The 24,692-nt window shown below is 41.6% G+C and overlaps 1 protein-coding gene across 1 annotated transcript in view; it reads right to left on the bottom strand.

The window, feature by feature from the left end:
• Positions 1–525: 525 nt before the first annotated feature.
• The window catches only part of LOC103360214 (SH3 domain-binding protein 4-A-like), a 25,163-nt gene continuing 996 nt past the window's right edge, over positions 526–24,692 (bottom strand). The window contains exons 2-4 of the mRNA XM_008285898.1: positions 21,536–23,889; positions 1,447–1,635; positions 526–750 (exon numbers count right to left, since the gene is read on the bottom strand). Coding sequence (XP_008284120.1) covers positions 526–750; positions 1,447–1,635; positions 21,536–23,889 — 2,768 coding nt within the window. The remainder of the gene's footprint in view (positions 751–1,446; positions 1,636–21,535; positions 23,890–24,692) is intronic.

The following is a 24,692-nucleotide window of genomic DNA, read 5'->3' as shown; positions in this document are numbered from 1 at the left end:
AACAACGACAAATGTCTGAAAATGCAATTCACTGAACCAAAATGGAAACAAGGTAGAAATACAAAAACAGACTGGATGTAATAGAGAACACCATCAAAAGACAAAGCGATAAGGACAAAAGGGTGAGGTAGAGAAGAGACGGAGAAGAGTAGAAGGAAAAGAAAGCAGAGGTAGAGGAAGCAAGTTGGAGAGAGAAAAAGAATAACATGAAGAGTTAAAAAACACAAAGAAGCAGATGCTCTAGTTTCACATTGACTCGTCCAGTGCTAGTAATCGTGGCGTTTCTACCTGTGGTGCTTAATGAGAACCAATAATTGCTGCCACGATGCCGATCCAAGACTCCAAATGAGAAAAATCCGACCTGAAGAGAAGCCTCAAGATTCGTCCGGCTGACTTAAAACTGTACATCCAACCCGGTCATGGTGTCCTCAGTACCATCCATTCGAACCAAAAAGTACCAAACCCCATTAGCGTCCACCTGAAGAATGAAACCTTTAAAAATGTTCTCGAGGCGGAAATTAAAGTTCAGACGGCAAAGTCTCCATATCCGGTGGGACAAAAGGCGGAACTGCGGAGGGTATCGAGGCAGTTGACGAGGATTAGCGTGCCGGTCAGGTGCTTCCATCTTTTGGTGATGGGGTTCCTCATCTTGTCCAAACCAAGGTGGAGCTCCTGGATCACGTCCCGGTAGCTGTCGCCGACGTGGGCGGCCCACGTCAGCAGGAAGTCATAGGCCGGTTTCCACATAGACTAAAAGGTTCGGGGTTGGGGTCGGGGAAGACAGAGAAGATGTTATTTCAGGAACAGAAGGCAACAAGAGTTTCCTGTCGTTTCCTGACGACGTTCTACCCTGTTTTCCTGACTTCCTAAAGGAGGGGCATGTAGGGCGAAGCAAAGACACTGAAGGTGCATCAAAGAGAAGGTAGTCACTGTAGTTTGGCCCGTTTCTTTGGCTCGCTCAAGTAACGACTGCAGCCAAGATATAGATCTTTTGGTCGCAATTATGGTGTCTTGAATCCTTCGTGTTTAATTGCTGCAATTTGCGTTAAATATCCTCTTCCTTATCAGCCAAATCATACCAGGCAGACATGGCAGGAATATTTTTAGATACCCATGCGACTTACACAACCTGTAGATATCTCCTACCTCACCTTACTTCTTATATTTATTGGAATAAATGTTGTAGAAATGTTATGAAAAAGATGTTCCCAACAACTCCAGAACCTTCTTGAGGATCATCACAACTTAAGGTTTTCTTTGATATCAATTTAACCCATTGACAGTTGTTGGTACATCTGTCACCAAACAGGAGGCGCCAAAAGCAAATGTGGATACTTCCGCTGGTGCTAGTTTGCCAAATTGTGCACACGACTGCAGCACACAGCTAACTCACTGACTTCATGGGAACTGTAGTTCCTTAGAAGACGATGAACAATGGCGTCTTACCTCATTGTCCAGCAGACCGTTCTTGTCGCGGTGCGGAGCTTCATAAGCCTCCATCTGCTGCCGGGACACTCGGGCCAGTTTCTCGGCCAGCTCCCTCCACCGGGACGCCACCTCCACCGCCGTGGTCAACAAGACGAAATCCAGGACCAACCTGGCAACCAGACCCTGGCAGTCCATTTTCAGCAACGCCTGTTGGGTTAAAGACAGGAAGAAGATCAACGGGGGAATGGGCTTTATTTAAGACAAGGTGGTAGAAGGCCTCCTGCTTTCAGTCACCGGACAAGTAAAAACAACGTAGCTGGAATCTCTGGAAAATAAGTTTAATGGAAAAGATGATTACAACTCGACTCATTTCGACGTCATTTCACAGACTGAAAGAAACTAGAACCAAATAATAACCATTTTACCCAGCTATGGTTGAGGACCAAGCACACAAAATAGGTTAAAACAACAATTCATGGACACATCTTGGGTGCCTTCCACTGGAGGGTTTCTACACACATCCAACTGGGAGGAGACACTTCAGAGAGACTATAGATGGTTTCTGGCCTGAGAATACCTCAGGACCTTTTAGAAGAAGACTTGACCCACAGATAACCAGCTGAAAACTATCCAAAACCAATGTGGTTCCAAACATGTCTTGTCTAGGGGGAACTGTCAAGACCCTGAATGACCCAAATGTAATCAAAACTCTGCCAATTCCAACTTCATTTTCTTAAAAACAACTTCCCGTCGCTTCAGAACAGAAATGATGTACAATGTAAAAAAACAACGTTAAAACCATTTACTGTCATTTTATAAAATTTGCCTGTTTTGTTAAATTACAGATAATAAGTAAAATCACCCAAAAAAAAGTATTAATTTACATGTTAACCACAATAAACATGTCAAAACAATGTGTATTTCTACAAATGGTAATTAGTTGTTTGTTTGTTTGTTGTTTCATGATTTGACAGTAAAATTAGACGATTTTTACTGTATTTAAATCTGAAAAAATGCCCTCTATAATTAAAAAAAAAACAAAAAAACCCCAGCATATTAATTTCTAAATGATATAATGCTGTCTTTCCCTGTTTTGTTAATGTACATCTAATATCTAGTAAAATTATAGGGAAAAATAATCTACTTGTTGATTATATAGAGAAAAAAACCAAAAATGCCAAAACTGTCAATTTTTTAAATGCTATTACAAAAAAATCTGCATTTTTACCCTAAAATTACAATTGTGCTGAAAATATATTTTAAAAAATTAAAATTATTTTACTGTTTAAAAAAAAAAACATTTTACAGTTTTGATTCTGTCAGATTTTCTTTTTTATTATTATTTACAGGGTAAATCAGTTTAGTTTCTACAGTGTTTTGGTCATTTGGAGGCTGTTTAAGAGCGCTGCACAGTGTGTTTCTGTGATGTTGTGATTTATTAGCTCGGTGTTCCTACTAAATCATTTGTGATTTTTCAAGGACTAAACGTTTGAATATATCCCTAAAAATTCTGAGAAGTCAGAAAAAACTGTCGAAGATGTATATTTTGGGGGATTTGCACGCTGAATAGCGAAAACAAAAGCAGGGAGGAAACACGTGTCGCTGTATGAATATAATCCATGAGTAAGTCGTGCCGGCCTTCGGGCTGCTGCATCCTCACTCAGCTAACTCGGTTAAACGGGGGTTAAAAAGTACCGAGATTTAATAAAAGCAGCTGACTGGAAAACACGCCCCGGGCGAGACAGATTTTCTCTTTTCTTGAAAAGCGGCGCAACAGCCACTGAGATGTTTTTCCTTTTTATTGAGCGAGAAATGCAGCTTGTGTGTGAATCCAGAGATAAGATGTCGAGCATCAAAGCGAGGCTCGGTCCTGTTGGTCGAGCCTTTCAAGTTCTCTGCCGAAAGCCCCAAAAAGAAAGCAAGTGGATGCATATCTGCTCTTTTTTTTTTTTTTTCCTGACTGTAACCTAAACAAACTCCATCAGGGCTGTAAACACAAGTTTTTAGGACTCTCACCCAAAGATATTTATAACCTCTAAAAGCAAAACGTCAGACACGAGCTCTGCACAGACATAGATGAATTTTAGAGCTTGTTTATGTGGACATGAGAGACGGGGAGAAGCTTTTATTTTGAAAGGGCTGCATAAACTACAATTATCTCATCGTAAGCTTCGACCTTTAAGATATAAAATATCATCGTTGTTTAAGTTACAACCAAAAATGACATTTAGCTGCTGAAATCAAATCAGTTCATCCACAAGTCTGATGCTTTTTTAAAAATAAATTAAATTCCCTGAAGGCAGCGGGACAGACGGATGAATGGACGCTTACATTTTTCATTATTTCAAAGCTAATTTTTTTAATACTGCTTGTTTTTTTTCCAGCAAAACATATTTGCATTTTTTAATTACCTCTGTGAAAAATAAACATGAAGTATCTCACGCTGGTAGCAGGACAACCGCCTGGCGACGCCTCAGAATCCTAAAACCATCAGCTCAGGATCAGTCTCCACTTTCATCAAAACACTGTCAGCTCATAGCTTCCTTGTTCTGTTCTTCCTCCTTCCCTTTCTTTTTTCCTTCCTTTTTTCTCCCTTTCTTGTTTCCTTCCTTCTTCCGCCCTTGTTTCTTGCCTTTCTTCTTTCCTTCGTTCCTCCTTTTTTGTTTCCTTCCTTCCTCCCTTCTTACTTCCTTTCTTCTTTCCTTCATTGCTCCTTCTTTTCTTGCTTCCTTCCTTCCAACTTAACTTCTTACTTCCTTTCTTTCTTCTTCCCTTGTTTCTTGCCTTTCTTTGTTCCTTCATCCTTTTGTTTCCTTCCTACCTTCTTATTTCCTTCCTTCCTTGTTATTTCCGTTCTCTCATTTCTTTTGCCATTTCTTTCTTCTTTCTTGTTTTTCTTCCTTCCTTCCTTCCTCTTTCTATCAATCTCTCCTTGTTTGATTCCTTCCTTCCTACCTTCTTATTTCCTTCTGTCCTTTCTTTCTTTCCTTCTTTCTTTCGATCCTTCCTTCTTCCTTCCTTCTGTCCCTCCTTCCTCATTCTTTCCATCTCTCCTTGTTACATTCCTTCCTTCCTATCTTATTTCCTTCCGTTCTGTCTTTCTTTTTTATTCTTTCCCTCGTTTCATTCCTTCCTTCCTTCCTTCCTAATTTTCCTCCTTGTTTCCTTTCCCCCTTCTTCCCTCCTTTCATCAATTCCTTCCTTCCTCTTTCTATCCTTCTCTCCTTGTTTCATTCTTTCCTTCCTACCTTCTTATTTCCTTCTGTTCTTTCTTTCCATTCCTCCTTCTTCCTTCTGTCATTCCTTCCTCATTCTTTCCATCTCTCCTTGTTTCATTCATTCATTCCTTCCTTCCTTCCTTCCTATCTTCCGTTCTGTCTTTGCTTCCATCCTTCTGTCCTTCCTTCTTTTATTCTTCCCATTTTTTCTTTCCTTCCTTCCTTCGTCCCTTATTTCTATCCTCCTTCCTCATTTTCTTCCTCGTTTCCTTCCTCCCTTCTTCCCTCCTTTCATTACTTTCTTCCTTCCTCTTTCTATCCTTCTCTTGTTTCTTTCCTTCCTTCTTATTTCCATCCATCCTTCTGTCGTTGTTTCTTTTATTCCTTCCCTTGTTTCTTTCCTTTTATAATTCATCTCTAATTAATTAAATATCCTGAAAGACTAGAAGCTCTTTTCATTTTCATTAACAGAAATAATCCCCTTGACAAACCGTCACAGTCCTTTTATTTATCTCCATCTCGTCGAGGCGACTTTAGAGGATCTTTGTATAAAAAGCACGAATCGTGCAGCAAAGTCTCCAGTAGTTCTGCACAACAGAACCAGTTTGGATTTGATTTAATTAAGACTTTAGAGGAGGAGTGGAGCGTTTGTGTGGCCGAGGGTTGAGGGCGGCGGCACATCTGGCCTCGACTGAAATCAGCTGGAAGGATTATTAAAGATTTAATCAGCTGCTGTCGAAGCGCACAACATTTTCTTATCGTGTACATCTCATCGTGTGTTTATTAATTCACGGACGACTTCTCCGTAATGTGACATATATATATATATATGTGTGTGTGTGTGTGTGTAAAACTCTCGTGTTTGTGAGTCAGACGAGATGAATCATGTTCAGAATCGTCTATTCTGAAGGAAAAAAAACAACAAAAAGCAACAAGAAAAGATGAGAGTCTCATTTTAATCCATCATCCTGAGGAACTTGGAGTTGGAGGGGTTCATAAATGTCACTAAAGCTACAAAAAGAGCATCAAATGGGGGCATTTACTGCATATTTTAATATTATAATGACTTATATCAGCTTCATGTCAGACAAAATTGTGTTTTTTTCTTTTCTAAGTGGACGTTTTTGGCCACATTTGTGTATATTTAAGTCTTTTTTGGTCTCACTCAGGCTGCTGATCAGGATTTTTGTTTTTAAAATCCTTCTTTAAATGTGGAGTTTGTTTCTGACTGAATTTAAGATTGAAACGTGACGGAGGAGCAGCAGCAGCGGTGCAGAGCTTCGGGGGGTTAAAGTGGATTCTGCCGTATTAAGAGACGTCGTGTTGCTATTTCGAGCGTCCGTTATCACGTCTCCATCTCATTTCGCAAAACGAATTTCAAGTTCTGGGCTTTTTTTATGTAAATCATTTTGGCGGAAACGGCTTTCGGTTTCGTTCTGGAGAGCTGGGCCCCAAAAAAATAAATAAATAAAAAATAAATAAATAAATAAACGTTTCCTGACGAGGAAACCTTCAACTGTGCAGCCTCGACTTAATTTGATGGAGCTCGAGTGGTTTTTACTGATTCAGCCTCTCTGTCAGTCAGCTGCAGCTTCAAAGCTCCACGCAAACACACACACACACACACACACACACACACACACACACACACACACACACACACACACACACACTGCAGACACCAAAACATTGTAATCTGCATGAAAAAGGCCTCGTTTCATTCTCATTTCTCCGCCCGTCCGTCACTCACGTCCACATCCATGACGGGTGACGGTCTGCTGGTAAATTATCTGATTCACAGTCGCACTGATCGCTTCGAAAAACTAAACAAACAAACACGACTGGATTCAGATTTCATGATAATTTATCGCTGGTCACCTTAAAAACACGATAAATCAGAGCTGAGACGATCAGCGGATCCAGCGGTTGCTCAGCCGACTTTGTGATTTGCATTTATTCATTATTTTTAAAACACAACTGCGGCTTTGAAAGGAAAATTTACACCATTTGGACATTTTCAACTTGGATTAATCACTTCACAACCAAATCTAAGCTTAAAATCGTGACGTTTCATCAAACTCACGTTCATTCTCTTTAAAAATTCGCCAAAAATTAATCCTTCTCACTAACCAGATTCTGTAAAAAACAAAAAATTCTCCACTCTTTGGCACATCCAAGACACTATTAGTGATTCAGCTGTGACCAAAAGTCACATGACAAAAATTCAGGAAGTATTTGGCAGTGTTTCCACAGATCAAATAAATTGTGATATTTTATAAAAATCGAGTCTCATATTTACAAAATCATCAAAAATAAACTGTCAGTACGAACTAGATTCTGTAAAAAACTAAAAATTCTCGGCTCCTTGGCGCAACCGTGAAGCCTTTAGTGACTCGGTTGTGTTAAACGGTCACGTAGCAAAAATTCAGTGAGTTTTCGGATGAACTGCCAGCTGTGTTGCGAGCAGACAATAATACAACAAATTAAAAATGTAAGTCACAACAAAAACATATCCTAAGTATCTAAAGCTCCATAAAAATAAATGCAGCATGGCTCAGAAATAGTGAACAGGGCAGCAGGTTGTTAAAGATACATCCAACACCTTCCTACAGCTGTATCTATAGTCTGTACAGCCACTTTTCTTCCACTATTGGAGACGAAACTGTGCAAAAAAAAAAGCCACAAAACGACATAAGTGAGACACAAAATGACAGCAATTAGACAAAACAAGAAAAATTAAATACAAAATAAGACAAAAACCTACTGGATCGATAAAATAACTGCAGCACGGCTCAGAAACAGTGAACAGAGCAGCAAGCTGCTGAAGATGCATCCATCACGGTGAAACATCCTACAGCTGATGAGCAGAGCAGAGCGCAAATTCATTTTCATGATACAAATAATCAAAGAAACTCAACTTGTTTAGTTTGATTTATGTGGGTTTTTTTGCACAAACTACATTTTCTCTCTCCTTCATGGTTTTTCTGTTTCCACTGAGCTGCAGGATTTTATATTGCCGTAAAAATGCCAAAAAAAAGAAGCTCAGAAACTGCTTCAAACCTGCAATAATTAAAATCATTTAAAGAAATATTTCATTTTTACTGCATCATGCAAGTAAATTAAATACTTGAACATCTGTAGATTCTATATTTTGCTCCTAAGTTGTCTTATCATTCATAAAACGTCCCTTCAGGAGGGAATAAACGGCATTAAATGACACTAAATATGTAAAAAGTAAAGAAACACAAAGCTCCTCGGAGGCTCTTTGGGCCTTTGAGCAGCCACAGGAGACGAGCTGCAGGAAATTAAAACGTGCCGGTTTTAAATTCAGTAATTCGTCCGAGATCAGTTTTTCAGCGGCGTCGAGTTGCAGGAGCTTCGCTTCAGATGAAACCGAACCTGCGACGCGTAACCAAGTCGACCTTTCACACCGACGTTCCTGGAAAGCTGTTTGCAGAGAAAACCAGATCGACTGATTCATCAGAAACCCAAACAGATGCTTCGCTTTAAAGACGGTTTTCTATAATTTCAGCTGACGTGTGAGTGAACACAGTTCATATAAAAGACTGCGTATAAATAGCGTTTAATCGATGCGTTTCTAATTAATTACGGTGCAACCAGAGAGGAGGCTGAACTGCTCAAAGTTTCCTTTGAGAAATAAATATTTAATACGGTTCAAGTGGAGGAAATCCTGCCAGAAGCTTCACTTGAAGGTGATTAATTACATCACTGAGAATTACTACCATAAACACACATTAATGTGAACAAATGTCACGTAGTGAATAAATAACTGCAGGCTTTGTTCTCACAGCTTGATTTTCTTTTATCAGTCTAACATCTAAAAACGTCATTATCAACCATCAGATTTTAATTATTATAGGTTAAACTATGAGATATCTGGTTGGTTTAGTTCATATATGTTTGTCCGTTTCACTGTTATTTAGTGCATATTTTAAAACTACAACAACTCTTGTCAGATTCAACTTCAGAAAGCAGATTTTTCTTTACATAAATGGAAGAACAGACGTTTTTGGAGCTAAATTTATAAAATATTTTTGCTCCTTTAAGTCCCAGAACCCCAAAACCTGCCTCTGACTTTCAAAAGACTTGTTATACTTCAGAATACTGCCAAAAGTTCACCATTTATCAGAGCCAGAAACTGTAAAAACAGAAACAGAATTACTGGATTTTCTATTTTTCAATGGTCCTTGAACAACTAAAGTTCTTGAATCTGCTGGAGGCGGTGAAATCATTTAGTTCTACAAGGGTCATTTTAAAAACTGTGCCAAAAAATAACAGTTTGAGGTGATGCAGCTCTCTTTAAAAAAAAAAAAAAAAAGAAGAAAAATCTATAAACTGTAAAGAAAAAAGAAAAAAAATTGCCAGGTTTTCAACTTTCCAATGGTCCTCGAATGCATCGTCAGCTTAAAATCAAGATATTTCATCAAAATCGCCCGATTCTCGCACGTCTCCTGTGAATGTTCGCCAAAAATTGAAGCGTTTGCAGCAGATTCTGTCAAAAACAAAAAATTCTGCACACTTTCCCGCAACTTAGAAGATATCAGTGATTCAGCTGCGACCGACCGTCACGTGACAAAAATTCAGCGACTTATCGGATGAACTGCAGGTTGTGTTCGAGAAGTTTAACATTTATAAAACATCTGCAGCAGGTAGAGCCACCAGTTGACTTTTCAGCATCGATAACGTCGGAGGGAACATGAAAAAAACGTTGCATGTGTTGATTCCAGGCTTTTTTCTATTTTCGTCAAATAAATAATCAAAGAAATACAACTTTTTAAATGATTTATTTCATTCTGGCTGCGTCACGCTGCACACAAGACATTTCTGAGTTCTCTCTTATAACCTTTCACTCCCGAGGCCGTCAAACTTAAATTAATTACTACGATGTGTTTTTACGCTCTTTTATCTCTCGTCTGTCTTTTTCTATTAACGAGTGCAGGTCTGCAACCGAGTTAATTAACCTGAATAACCTACAGCGTTCGGGTCGGCACTTTTTCACACCAAAGCGAGATGATAAATGATTTTCTCGGCACCAGCTGGCCTTTCACTGCTGATTCAGGCCTCGCACAGGTGTCAGTCTAAATATAGAGCCGGTCGGGTCGGGTCGGGCCGAACAAAGACGTCTGGAGATGGTGTGTTCAAACGCCAGTCGCTTAAGCCGGAAAAGGATTGGAGAAGGAAGCATGACACGGAGGAGTTTGTGCTCCGATGTGAAGGTCGGCGGGGGCAGCGGCAGGCAGACGGGCGGCTGGAAAACGTCAAATCTGAGCGCTCGCTTTGTGTTTCTGCTCTTCAGACGGCAGCAGATGGAGGTCGAAGGCCGGCGTCTTGCTCAAGGACACCGTCAGCTGTTGTTTCAGCTCCAGCTGGAGTCATTTACATCTCAGGCCCTCGGTGGAGTCCTGATCAATTCAGAGCAGCGTAATTTAATATTTAGCTCTATTTGTTTATCGAGTAGTCGCACGGAGACGAGGATCCATCTCACAGGAGAGTTCTGCATCAGAGTGTGTGTTATAATCAAAAGCATGAGACGAGAGAACTGAAGTTTCCCTCTGCTGTCGATAAAAGCTATTTGCATATGAATAGTGGGAAATAAAATCACTTTCGTCTCATTGTCACGTTTTGAGCTCACATTCAAACATCAGTTTCACTTTGCTGTTAAACCTCTGAACTGTAGTTTCTGTTTTGTTCTCATTTTTACTCACTGTGGGCTCATTTTGAACTGCGACATAAAGTCCTGCACGTCTACTGAAGCAGAACAACCACGAATAAGGAGAGAGGACTCAGTGTGACGCAGTTAGAAGGCTGTAAATCACAAAAAAATCAAAACGGACCGTTGAATTCAGTTGGTTATTTAACAAAAACTGAAAAATTAGGATCAACATTTGTTACCGATGCTGCAAGAAAACGCTAACCCGAACCCTCTGTACATCATGAATATTTTATGACAGATTTTTCATTAGTTTCTATACGTGTTCGAACACAGCCTGCAGTTCAACCGAAAACTGAACTTTTGTCACACGACCGTCGGTCACAGCTGAGTCAGTCGTTGCGACGAGGAGCGCAGAATATTTTAGTTTTTTGCAGAATCTAGTTTGTGCACATTGTTTGGTTTTGGTGAACTTTTAAATGAGATGTTCAGAGAGAAAATAAAGGATTTTCTAAAGAAATGTCACGATTTTAAGCTTAGATTTGGCTAATTTAACTTAAAGTCGCACACGGCAAGTTCGAGGACTGTCAGAACGTTGAAAATCCAGCAGTTTTTTCAGTTTTTCTGAAATTTTGGCTATTTTTCTTTCAAAGATTTTCAAATCTACCAGCAGGTTTTGGGATTCAAGGCGCGATAAATACAATCAAGCAGGTCAAACAAACTGTTACGAAGCCATTAAAGTGGATAATGAAGCTGTTTGGGGGAAGTTGGCGCTCGATTATTAGCAAATCCATATTTCTAGATGACCTAAAAACTACCTGCAGCCTCATCAGCTCGACTTAATTCCAAATATTCACATAAAGCTGATTCAACAGGCCAGCGTGCACTTGAACGTACTCATTATACCGCCGACGTCTGAATGAATACGAGTCAATATTCTTCACTTAAATACGTCTGAACAAGTGTTCCCGCTCTTATCTGCGTTTCAGAAAAAAGCCATTTCTGATTAACAAGCATCAGTCAGACGAGCCTGAGCTGGAGTGAAGCCAAGGTCGCATAAAATTATCCCCCCCGCGCCCAAACCCGTGTCGACATCCGGAAGAAAATGTCATTTATGTATAATGTGGACGCTAATGCGGCAAGAATAGACCCATTAGTGATAGCTGGAGGGCAGCAGCAGCGTCTCGCAACCTGCAGAACGACGTTCTCCGTAAAAGAAGCCGGACGCAGCACATTTCGTCATCCGTCTCCCGTCCTCAGCCTGGTTTTTGGTTGCTGCTTCTCGAACTAACAACTCGATCTAAAAATAGGGAAAGCTCCACGAGAGATGCGAAACAGTTTGAGATAGCGGCGACTCGCAGGAAGCCCCGAAGCAGACGGACAGACGGAGCTGACAGCTGACCGGGCGGCTGTCAGCTAAATGAGCTCCGCTTCTAAAAAGCTTCGGCGAGAGCGGGAGAGGTGGAGCAGGGTGAAGGATTATACTGACAGGTAGAGAGGAGGTAAATATGAGGCCGAGGGACGAGGAGGGGAAGCAAAAAAAACGAACCAGAGAAACAGCAGAAAGTCAGAAACGGCCGCAGAGGAGCTTTAACTTGCTGGAGAAACAGATTAAAGCATCAAAATTTCATGAACTGGCTTCAAAATCCCAGCTTGATTTTTTTAAACTCCAATCTGTAGCTCTTTACTAAACCTGCAAAGACATCACGGCATTAATTTCAATTTGTTTGCAAAGAAATTAGGCCACAAAGGCACAAAATGACCCAAAGCAACCCAAGAAAACCATAAAACAACTCGCAAAACACACAAAACAACCACAAGAGAACTATTTCAGTTCAAGCTGGATCTTTTCGTATCAGGATGCTGATACCGTTTTTATTTCTTTGGATAAACTGATGTGTCCTCAAACTGCTTACAATCAACGACAGCCCCCAAGATTCAAGTCTCGGTTGTTGCTGGTCGACATTCGGACTTTTGGCTTGATTCTGTTAACGTTTATCTCTTTATTTTTGTTCTTGGACTCCACCACAGTAACTTCTTAATTTTAAAAAATCCTTATTTATCTCATACGCATCCTCCAAGTTCATGATTTGTCTGAAACAAGCAGTTTTAGTCGCCGTCTCTTTATGGAAACCCTCCCTGAAAGCCCGCTGTCTTCTGATTGGCTCACTTCCGGAAGCCTGCGCCCAGCGGTCGTGAGCAACAGTTTTTTGACTCACATGGATTACCTTTATGTAAATTTACCAGATTATGTGAAACTATATGAGCATCCGACATTGTAACATAATAAATATTTGCCTTATATAAATATATAGGACAAGAAATTTGGAAAATCTAAGCCTTCTGAGAGAAAAATGGCAAAAATCACACTATTTATGAGAACAAGAAACTATAAAAACAGAAAAAATTCACAACTTTACGTTGGCAGTTAAACTTATCGTGTGTGACGCACAAGTCTGTGGTGAAAAATAACAAAAAAAAAAGCTTCAACATCAATTTATTCTACAAAAATAAACCGTTTGCACCAAATCCCATAATAAATTTTAAAAAAATCTACACTCCTCGACACAACCGAGAAGCCAGGACAAAACTTGGGACTGTTTTCGGTTGAACTGCAGGCGGTGTTTCCACAGAGCAGAGTGGAAACAATGCCAGAGATAAAGAGAAAAATAGCAGATACATGATTGATAAAATAACAGCAGCATGGCTCAAAAACGGTCAACAGAGGAGCAAGTTGTTGGAGGATGCATCCAGCATGGTGAAGCATCTTCTGACAGTTGATGTGCAGATTAGAGAGAAAAAAGATTTAGAGGTTGCACAATGTAAAACAGGTTTCGGTAACACGTGCAGCAACTTGGTAAAAGGTTTTCTCAATATTTTGGAGATAAACAACAAAAGAAATTCAACTCTAGTTTTCTCTTTTTTAGTAATTTATGGCATCATAACTGCGTCACACGGCACAGAAGACAGTTTTGGATGGTGGTTGTGCCGTTTCCATAGAGGAGCAGCAGCAAACCGCCGAGTTAACCAAGACAGCAGGCGGCCGACCTTGCAGTGAAAATTCGTGAGAAAAATCCAACACTTCGCCTGAGAAAGTTGATAAATAAACCCCTTAAAATGTAGAGAAAATCCTCTCTGGAGCCCGACGTCTTAAACCTCCGAGTGTTTCCTCCGAGCAGCTTGTCTTCTTGCTTCAAGCACAAGAAAACAAATCAATCTAATTTGCCAAATCTTCAAGGTTCTTTAGACAAATACTCATGTTCCTGCTTGTGTTTAGTTCCTGACTGACGCCGTTTGATTATCTGCGGTGTAGAAGCTGCTAATGAAACCGCGCAGCTCCGATCAATCGCCTTCTTTGTGGTTTCTCAGCAGGAACCGACGGCAGGATTTACTTTGAGGAAGCCTCAGAGTTTCTGTGCAGGTAAAACTGACAACGGCTTGTACGGGATCTCACGTTTCTAATTTGCGGCCCAATAAACCTGCAGCAGGCGGGTTCGGCTAATCAGGCCCGGCTGTTAAATATTCACCGCTTAATTAATGTGCTGATTTTTACTGGCTGTCACGGGGGATGGAGGCGGATGCACATCTGTGAGGAGAGCTGCTTTATGACAGCAGGCCTTGGTCTTCAGACGGGAGGATTGATTACGTCCCCTGCAGGAGTGATTCTCTCCGCCGCTGTGCAGGGATCTATTATTAAACGCCGACGAGCACAAGGGACGGCTTTCTCATTTGGTCCTCCGCCTTTGTAACTCGACCCGCGGCGTTAAAAGATCTGCCGGGGCGGTGTCGGATGCCCGCCGGGGCCTCCAGCTCCGTCCCGATCAATGCCTGCTCACATTTCACGTGGGAACACCTGTCGGCCGGCGGTCGTAAACCCCCGAACCGACACTTTCATTTTAAACGCTGCAGGCTGCCCGGAGAGCAAACACAGCCCAAGTGCCTCCATAACTTCAGACTAAGACTCTCCAAACAGCATCATTCAACAGAGAATCCATATTTTACGAAGCCGTGTGATGTTTTACCTTCATACTGTGAATATTTTTGGAGTTTCAGCCCCACATTTTGACTATTTCCATCATTTCTGAGCCTCATAACTTCATAAGTTCAGCAGAAACATGAAAAGAACATTTGAGTTCTGTTATAAAATCAGTTTTACATCCAGTTAGGGTGTCACAGTCTGAAACCAAAATCCTGTTTCTGTCCTGCATGATTTATTTATTAACTTTGAGCATCAGTATTATGGGATGTATCACAGTGTGAACAGTAAAGCTGCAGCAGTTTAATGAGAAACAGTCGTTGGTAGTCTGGATGGGTTTCTGTTTCAGTTTGTCCAAAATAACGTAAAGATTGTTCAAAATGAGCCAAAGATTGGGCACATTGGCTCAAACTTATCCAAATGGCCTTAAAACCTTTCTAAAATGGCAAAAATTTACCTAAAATGACTTAAAAATTCTCCAAAGTAACTCAAACTTATCCAAAAGGCCTCAAAGTGTTTCCAGATTAACTCAAAAACTGTCCAAAATGATTTAAGACCGACTTTAAATGAGTTAAAAATTCTGAATGAGAAACAGTCATTGGTAAGCTGGATGTGTTTCTGGTTTAGTTTGTCCAAAATAACGGAAAAATTTGTTCACAATGAGGCAAAGATTGTGCACAACAGCTCAAACGTATCCTTAAACTTTTACAAAATGTGGCCAAAATGACTCAAAAATGCTCTAAAATACCTCAAACTTATTCAAAAGGAGTCAAAGTGTTTCTAATTTTTGGGACAAACTGAAACAGAACCACATCCAGGCTACCAATGACTGTTTCTGACTGTGATACATCCCATAATACTGATGCTCAAAGTTGGTTATAAAACTGATCGGATGATTTTTGAGTCATTTTGGACAATTCTGACTGGACTTTTAACATTCTTTTGGTCATTTTGGTTCATTTTTAACTCCCTTAAGGTCGGTCTTGAATCATTTTGGACAGTTTTTAAGTCATTTTGGAGAATTTTTGAGCCATTTGTTCAAGTGTTTTTGCCATTTTGAAAAGGTTTTAAGGCAACTTGGAGTTGCAGTTTGTGCTATTTTTCACAATCTTTGGCTTATTGCGAAAAATGTTTGAGTTATTTTGGACAAACTGAAACAGAAAAAAATATATTTAGACACTTTTGACAGATTTCTGACATTCTTTTGGTCTTTTTGGTTCATTTTTAACTAATTTAAAGTCACTCTTAAATCATTTTTGAGTTAATCTGGAAACACTTTGAGGACTTCTGGATACGTTTGAGTTATTTTGGAGAATTTTTAAGTCATTTTGGGTACGTTTTCGCCATTTTGGAAAGGTTTTGAGGCAATTTGGATAAGTTTGAGCCAATGTGCCCAATCTTTGGCTCATTTTGAACATCTTTTACGTTATTTTGGACAAACTGAAACAGAAACACATCCAGGCTACCAACGACTGTTTCTCATTAAACTGCTGCAGTTTGACTGTTCACACTTTCATGCATCCCATAATACTGATGCTCAAAGTTGGCTAATAAAGGAACAAACCCAGATTTTTGCCTGACTGCGACACCTGGATGGATGTAAACTAATTTGGTTGCAGTTCTTAACTCGGATGTGTTTCTCAGCCCTGAATGTTTTATATTACATTTCCTGAAATTATGAAGTTATGAGGCTCAGAAATGTGAGAAAAAACAATTTCAACCCACGTCTTCGTACTTCAGGGGTCTGTAACTCTGTAAAAACTTTAAATGGCTTCATTAAATACACAAAAGTTATTGTACACGAGAAAATGAGCTGATTCTGCGGAGGCCAGGTGCTGTTAGTCATATTTATTCAGCAGCTTGTTGCCTCTCTGCTGTCACTTGTGTACAATTCAAGCCTCCTTGTGTACGGCGGGGTAAAGCCATGTCCTGCGTTAAACCGATTAGCTCGACACATGTGTGGTCATGCAGGAGACTAAAGACGGAAAGATTAGCGGGGCTTTGTTTGCGCTGCCATTGTTCACGTAAAAACCGGCCGACACAAAAAGATATGGATATATTTGGGCCGATTACGTAAGCAGATCAAGTAAAACCAAAGCGGGAACACGAGAAAAGCCTGGTTAAGGCTCTCGCTGCAGCTTGAGCACATCGTCGAGGTGCAAACAGAAATAAGCCTTTTACTGCTATCAAGCTGTATCGAAAAAATCCCGCTGTGCCAGCACGCCTTTAAACTGCTCGCCCCTCGCCTCGGTGCCATCGAGTGCAAAGAAACACTGGGGCCGGCGTCGTGAAGGGTTTATTTGTCATCGCACGCTGGACACATCACGAAGCAGTCGAGCTTTTTCAGCTGCAGACGTGTGCAAGAAACAAAAGTGCCGCTCTGGACAGTTTTTTGTTCGCCGCATCAATGAAACACCGACTTCAACACAACGCTGTGGAGAAGTTGTTTCAGCGCATCGGCTTTAAATTATGGATCAAGTGATAAACCGCACAGATGTCTGAGTGGTTCAAATCAAAAGGGACGCTTGTTGTTACAGCTCAGGCCTCCTGTAAAGAGTGAAAACAGAAGCAGGAGAGGAAACTCAGCAGCTCTGTGGGCTTACAAAGAAATATACATACAATGAGGGAATAAATTCCACTTCAGCTGCAAAAAAAAAAAGATTTCCACAACAAGTTGGTGCCACAAAAAGAAAAAAAGAGCATCAGCTGAGTGCAGAGTCAGAGGCAGGTTAGCTTAGCTTAGCATAAGCAGAGAGGGAAACAGCTAGCCTGCCCTCAGTAATCAACACATTAGATCAGGCTAAAGTAAACCTTGGCCTTTGGTTAGGTTTAGTTTAGTTTTTAGAACTTGAATCCTGTGCCGGCTTGCTTTCAATGTGATTTAAATTAATATAAATTAAACCATCGAACTGTTTTGTCCACCGTCGGTACATCATTCATCAATCAGGCCTCGTTTATGTTTGTTTATTCTTATTTAGTTCTGTAAAATGTCAATGTCTACAATACTTTATTTATACGATACTTGGGAAATCTGCATTGTTATCAGTAGAAAAATAAAAAAATAAACCAAAAATATACTTAAGTGTCCAAATTAGTGGTTAAATACAAACAAAGTGTTTAAATTCTAATTTTGTTTTGTGTTGTTGCCATTAATTAAAAACAGCTCAACAATTAGCAACTGAAATTAAACATTCATACATTTTGTAGCTGCGTTGCTCGGCTTTGCGTTACGTCTCGTTCGTTTAGTCCACACACCAACTGAAAATTAGAAACGACAATTTGTGTTTGTAGCTGCATGCTGTAACAGGCTAGCTCTTTATGCTAAGCTAAGCTAAGCTAGCCGTCTCACTGCTTAAGCTCTGAGCTAAACACACACACACACACGAGTGACATCAGTCTTTTCATCTAATCGTTTGCAAGAACCTCACATTTCCAAAACCCCCGCCTTGTCCCTGAACACAGGTGTGTCCCGGTTCTTTCTTCCCCACCTGTATCGTCTCTCACCCACTTCCTCCTCTCTCATTACAGAAACCTCGGGGGGGAAAATGAAGCTGTGATATCTCATCCGGTCTGTCTCGGCGGGTCACCTTTGAGTTTACGCTCCTCATCGATCACCAACCTTCGACCCTCCGATCGTCCTCATGCGTCTTTCCAACAAACTGATTATCATAAAGTGATCTCTGGTGAATAATAAAGCGCCTGAACTTGACTCCTGCACACGCTGGATGAACACGTTGGGTCATTTAATCCCACTGTTTCTCCTTCATGTCTGATTCAGACACACAGATTAATGTGGATTTCAGTCTGAGCCGCATTATTAAGAGAAAACAAAGAGCGCCTTGTTTGCTAATCGAGGATTTTGAAGCCAGAGGTTCCCAGTGTTGGAATGTTTTATTTTCTAATTACATAAGACGGGTGATTTTTTTATTTTTTTTTTGTCCTTTGAGGAGAAGATTCGGTAATTCGCCTCGTTGCTGCAGCTGGATGGTGGCAGTTCGCCGCCGTCTGGGGAGGAAAACGTTGCAGGGGGAACGTTTCTCAGCAGGAGACGTTTCAGATGTTTCTCATAAAAGCCAGAGGAGAAAAAATATCTGTTTCAAAGGGTCTACTTTGCAGGGAACGCTGGCCTCAAACTGCCAGAGCAAAAGTCCAAACTAGAATATTTTACATCCCAAAAACCCAGTAGGTTTGTTATAAAGAAATGAAGCAAACAATGGGTTATGTCAAAAAATAAAATACGATTCCACTCTGCGACAAAAGCTTCAAAGATGTAAATGAATCGCCAGAGTTTAGTGCTTTTATTGTGAAAGATGGAAGATGATAAAATGCTGGGGTGCAGCACAAATAGTGACTAAAAGTTAAAAGCCTCATTAATTGTTCTGCTAAATACTAAAGTAGCTACTCGTGGATTCATCTTACTGTGTAGGAGTCATATTTATTTAACCCTTTAAACCTCAAAACCCTTTATTCACCAAAAACACTACCAAAATGGCGCCATTTACCAGAGCAGGAAACCATAACAACAAAATTATCGGCTTTCCAACGACGCTTGAACTAATCATCCAAGCTCAAATCTGAGCTTAAGATTTTGATATTTCTTCAAAATCACTTTACTCCTCATGTTGCATTTAAAAAATATTCCAAAAATAAACCATCAGCTCGAACCAGATTCTGTTAAAAACAAAAAATTCTGCCGTCCGAAGCGCAACTGAGAAGCCACGAGTGACTCAGCTGTGACCAAAAGTTGACTGACAAAAATTCGGCTGAACTGCAGGCTGTGTACGAAAACAAATTAGAGAAACTGGGAGGAAAATAAAACACATTTGATCAATAAAACGAATGCTGCGTGGCTCAAAAATGGTAAACAGAGGAGAAGGTTGTTGGACGATGCATGCAGCATGGTGAAACTTTTATTTTGTTGTTGTTGTTTTGATGTTGTTTAGGTGTTTTCTCTCCTTCTTCATGGTAGTTCTGTTTCCTTCTTTAGATTGCAGTGAAAAATGAGCCAAATAGTCGTACAGGATAGTAGTATTAGTAGAAAAATGATGCCGATCTGAGCCACAAACCCCGACAAGAGTCTGAGTCACGAGCTGCTTTTATCAGCCTGATCAATTCTCAGGAAGCTTTAAGTGTGGTTTGGTTTGAACAGCCTCCAAACCAGCACAAAACGCTGAATGGATGAAATCACTGCTTTATAATTCATCGGAAAAAGAGAAAAAGGTCAAAATCTGTTTTTCTGCAGCTGCCAAAAGCATCACCTCAGAGATTAATAGCAAAGCAAACAGCGTGCTGCAGCACTTTATGTGGACGGGTCTTTCCATCGAGGTCAGCGGGACGGAGCTCCACGCCGTCCTTGGTGATGAAAGTGTTTTTCGGTTTCAGAAGAAAATTGCCGGACCTCATTGAAGGACACCTGAGTGTGTCCTTGTTTCATTTTCCAGTAAATATAAAGGGAAAAAAAAAAAACGGAGGGCGGCGGAGTCAAGGATGAAGCCTGGTTTGGAGATAAGAAAGCTGAAGCAATCTTTGTGCACACAGCAAGGAGCCGCCGGAAAAAAGGCCTTTTAAAAAACATAAAAGCATGCCTCCTTCTCTTTAGATTTGATATGACACGCAGCCAAACAGGGAGAGGTAGTTTCAGGTGACTTGTTCTGGGTAGCACCGTGAGGTAAAGTGCATGAACGCCAAATGAGTAACGCTCTCCTTTTCCTTAATAGCTACTGTCAAAGTCCCATTTAGCGAGGCACTTTACCCCCGGCTGCTCCGACCTGCAGCCGCACCGAGCTGCAGCAACACTGCAAACACGCTCCATCGACTCGGCCCGGATAAACAGCAGTTGCTTTTGCTAAAGTACTTTCTGAATAATGCCGTCTGGCGAGGGGGAAATGTCTCGGGACTATTTTGCTTCCCGCAGGGCGCCGGCGCTGTCGGAGGAGGAAAAACACAATCGAGGCCCGTGTGCTTGACAGAGCTGTTTTCAGCCCAACCGCAGATGTTGAGTTCTGTTTCTGTGCTTTGCCTTTGCAGGATTTTTCTCCTCCAAACTCCTGCTTCATTTTTCATGTGACGGCTGTTTTCCACTGCGAGCCTCCTCGGGCAGTAAGACGAGCTGTTTGCCGTTCATGTGACTGAGCGTGAGGGACTCCGATCCTTTCAGCGCACACTCGCACTACGACTGCACAGCAAAGAAATCATGTCGCTGAAATGTAGTAATAATCAATCAAACACTCCGATTGCTGGTGACTTTTTCGCCAACACAAAGCAAAACTAATGATGCAGCAGTCAGCTCAGAGACACCGACAGTCCGCTCTTACTTTGTCTTGTGAATTATTTATGAATAAAATCTGCTGCTTATTGTTATGTTAATACAGGACATTTTTCTTTTACGTTCTATTTATCTGGGCAGTAAATGCTGAGCATGAACGTATTTTTCAAAAGCCTGCAACAGCCGAAGAATTATGGCAGAATGGCATCAATTATAGAGGAATGAACAATCCAGCGCTTGTGAACTTGCTGTGAAATGCTCCCGTTTCTTCTAAAACACAAGAATGTGAAACTTTGTGTTTTGGAAACTTGCCGGCATTTTTTGGCATTTTCGAGTTAAATGACTAAATAAACATTAGACCACCGACAGATTTTTAGCCCCACAACTTCTGAGCCCGCTTTTGAGGTTTCCACAAAAAGGAACACAGTTACGCAACTGAATCAAAAGAGGGAACATCAGTGAATTTTTAAAATGGGAAACATACAACTTTAAGTGTTTGTACTCAGAGGCAACTTAAACCAGCTGTCCTCATTCAAGAATCCGATGGGACTGGACTGAGGCCTTGAAACTCCAACACAGCATCCACTACAGAGAAAACCAGGTGAACTTGCTTTTGCTTTTGCAACTTTAGACTTCAACTAGTTCACAATGAAAAAGTTGGGTGACCAGTGGGAATGACATAGTCTGCTACTTCTGTGGAAATGGGTTGGAAAATCAACTGGCACGCTAAAATCTTGGCAAAATCCCTTTGATGGGCTGATGTCTATTTCTGCCTCCAGGTTATAAAATGTTGTACTTATTGATTCTTGGGGATCAGAGGGTTCACCTGGGAAACTCTGAGTTTTTCTCAGAATTTAACTCCTACTTCTGCTCTGTAATCTTTTTTTCTTATCTTTTCTTTCTTTAAATCTACAGTCACTAACATCTGATATCATATGTAACGCTGCACTAACGAAAAGTAAACATCTTTCTCTTACCATCATGAGTTCCCGCTGGAAGGACTTCCTCTCCTTGTTCTCCATGTTGGTACACTCCTCTTTGAGCTTCTCCAGGACCGACGCCACCTTCTCCGGCTCGTTGTCCAGCTCGGTCCGACAAAAATAATTCAGTGGCAGATTCCCGTACCCCAAGGCGTCTGCAAACGCCCTCCAGTTACCCACGTTCTCCATCAAAACCGTCCTCACGGTCGCGTAGATGTACGTGAGAAACTTGCAAGGCTTCAGGATCTGCTCCAGCAGCATTGTGGTCGTCAGGTCCGGCCCACACCAATAAATGGGCTTGACCTTACCCAGAACCAAGACGTTCTTGGCGTGGACAAGCCCCATCTTCCCTTGATAGTATCCAATGTACCACTCCTTGGTCCGCAACTGCCCTCGTAGTTTAATTTTCTCCTCACTGAGTAAAGCAATAACATCCCCCTTCTTGTACTCCAATAGATACGTACTCTTGTGCTGCCTGATCACCGTTTTGATCAACTTGCCAAATTTCAGGTTTGTAATACACCGATCCTGAAACTTTGGGTATTTGGAGGTGACAGCCAGTGGCGAGAGAACAATCTTATCCACCTCTTTCTTTTTCAGAAACCTCCTCTGGCCGGTAATCCTTGCTCCAGTCTTTGGCGGCGGCTGCGGGGTTTGGACGCAGAACTGAGTGAGGATGCAGTCGAGGGCGTCCTTCACCTGGACCCTGAGAGTGAAGTCTGAGATGCTGCTGGGGTTGTGCGACGTGATCATGTACAGGAGCCTGCTGACCTTCCCCAGTTTTACCTGAAATCCACGAACCACCCCGGCGCCCTCATTAGCCTTCACCTGGTAGTTGGACATGTTGGAGTACAATCCGACCTGGAGGTCCTGAGGATATCCCAACACAAACTGGTGCTTCCCCCACAGTTGGAGGGCCACTGGTGGGGTCGAGGTAGCCTGCCGGCCAACCTCGTTTACTAACAAGGTTTTGGGTGCACAGTCATGCCCAAACATGGCCACAACTGTTTTGAATGAAGGGTGAATATGCTTGGGTCCATACACGCCCAGAGTTACTTTCCTCTGCACGTGGTCCCAAACAGTCATATTGCGGCTGATGTACTGCGACTGGATCACAACAGCCACATACATGCAAGGCTCAAGACTATCCAGCTGCACCTGAACTGTATCCTTGTAAATGTAAGCATTAGGGATTGGTGTGTAAGGCCCTTCTTTACAGTCACTTCGAACACAAAGCACTTCAGCAGAGTGACAACTCTCTTTCTTCACAGTCACCGATACCTTTATCTCCAGTGTGATGAAGGACTTGGTCTCCATGTTGCTGAGCTTGATCTCCACCACGGGGCTGACAGTGGAGCAGTGGTCACTGTTGAGCTCCAGAGGAGGGTCCAGCAAGGCTTTCATGGAGATCTGCTGGTGGTCTCCGTGGCTGACGTGGCCCTCAGGGATGTGTATGCTGATTTGTGTGTCCGGAAGCTGAACAACCCCTCCATTACTGTCCAACCTGCACACGATGTTGGTCTCCACCGGCTGTGTCTGGCCCCATCCGGGACTCTGACCCAGGGAGTCAAGGTCATGGCAAGACCTGGCGAGCTTTCTGTGGTTCAACCAAGCTGTCCTGAAGTCCTCTCTGCTCTGAAACTGCTCTGGCGCTGGAGCCTTTAGGCCCGTAAAGAACCCAGAAGAAGGTAAGGTCGGATTTGCCTGCGCCTGCAGAACAGACAGTTCTGACAGACTGTGGGAGCGTTTACTCCTGAAAAACGGATTATCCCTGTGGAGGTTAGGTCCAATCTCTTGAATGGGACTGGTGGGGTTGGTGTTGTTCATATGGCAGCTGCTGAACCCGTTGCTCATGATTGTACCAGTGTTAAAGTTAGAGCAGGATGACGGAGATGCCAAAGCGTCAAAGACAATAAGATCTGCAGAGTTCCTCACAACGACATCTTTGCAGTTTTGATCTAACGGGCAGATAAACGGGTTCACAGAAAACGGGCTGTTGTTGTAAACCGTGGAGGGTTTCAGGCTTATCCCCGTCCACTCCCCAAGACCCCCAAACTCCTTTGACCCGTCCTCATAGCCCTCTCCAAGACTGTCGATCATCCCGCTGTCACTAAGCGAAGAGTTCCTGAAGTTGACCGGCTGGACGTAGGCGGCTGGGATGTATCCCATTTCTGTGTTGTTGTGGGCGTACCACCACTCTCCACCTGACGTGTCCAGCACATACAGGTGATCGCCTTTGGAAAACTTCAGCGTGGTAAAACTGCTTGGGCAATAATCCTTTATGGCGACCACCTCCTGTGCAGCTCCATAGGAGGCCGAAGTGTCCAGCCTTAAGGCACTGGGAGAAGGCACTGAAAAAGAAGGACATCAGAGTTGTATCTGTCCTGATTGCAAAGTGTTTTATAAATGGTTTGGCTCTACTTTAGATAAGTGCACTTAATCACATATTGGCTGATTACTCACTGTGCTGCAGTTACCAGTGCTTGTCCCATAATCAGACACAGATATAATGGACCAGTTTAGCTAATCAGACAGCAATACTTTGGATCAGACATGTGTCCAAATAGGTCAATGATCCAGTCCCTAATCATGGAAAAATATTAATTAAGCATACCTTCATAATACCTAAAAGCTTATTTCTAATCATGTGAATCCAAATGTAATTTTTTCATGTATGTATGAGGAGATGAACCGCATATATTACTATTTTTAGTTCACCTCATTAGAGTACATGGAGCATGTAAACAAAGCTGTAATGAAGTGAAACCAGTAAAAATTAAAGAGCCAGATAAGAACAACATCATTTTCAGCTGCATAATTTAATTGCAAAAAAGATGAAAAGCACATAATTAAAACAACAAATTATTCACAATTTAGAGATACCGAGTAATTAATCATAGTCTTGTACCGCCCAGAAGAGAGGCTGCACTCCAGTTCTCAGACTTTTTGATTAGATTTTCACTACATACTACAGCTGCCCTAACAGAGTGTAGTGTAGGGTCTATAAAAAGCATTCATCCTTTTTAGTTTTCTTCTTTAGTGTGTTTCAACTTTAATGATTGTCAATTAGATTAGTCTTTTTTTTGTAAGTCTGCCGAGAGCAGGCCGTCCTAAAACCTGAGCAAGAAGGAGACCTATGACTCCTCTGAAGGAG

The sequence above is a fragment of the Stegastes partitus genome, unplaced genomic scaffold (genome assembly GCF_000690725.1).
Source record: "Stegastes partitus isolate 25-593 unplaced genomic scaffold, Stegastes_partitus-1.0.2 Scaffold421, whole genome shotgun sequence".
NCBI lineage: Eukaryota > Metazoa > Chordata > Actinopteri > Pomacentridae > Stegastes > Stegastes partitus.
The sequence above is the reverse complement of the archived record's forward strand: the minus strand, read 5'-3'. Positions and strand labels throughout refer to the sequence as shown.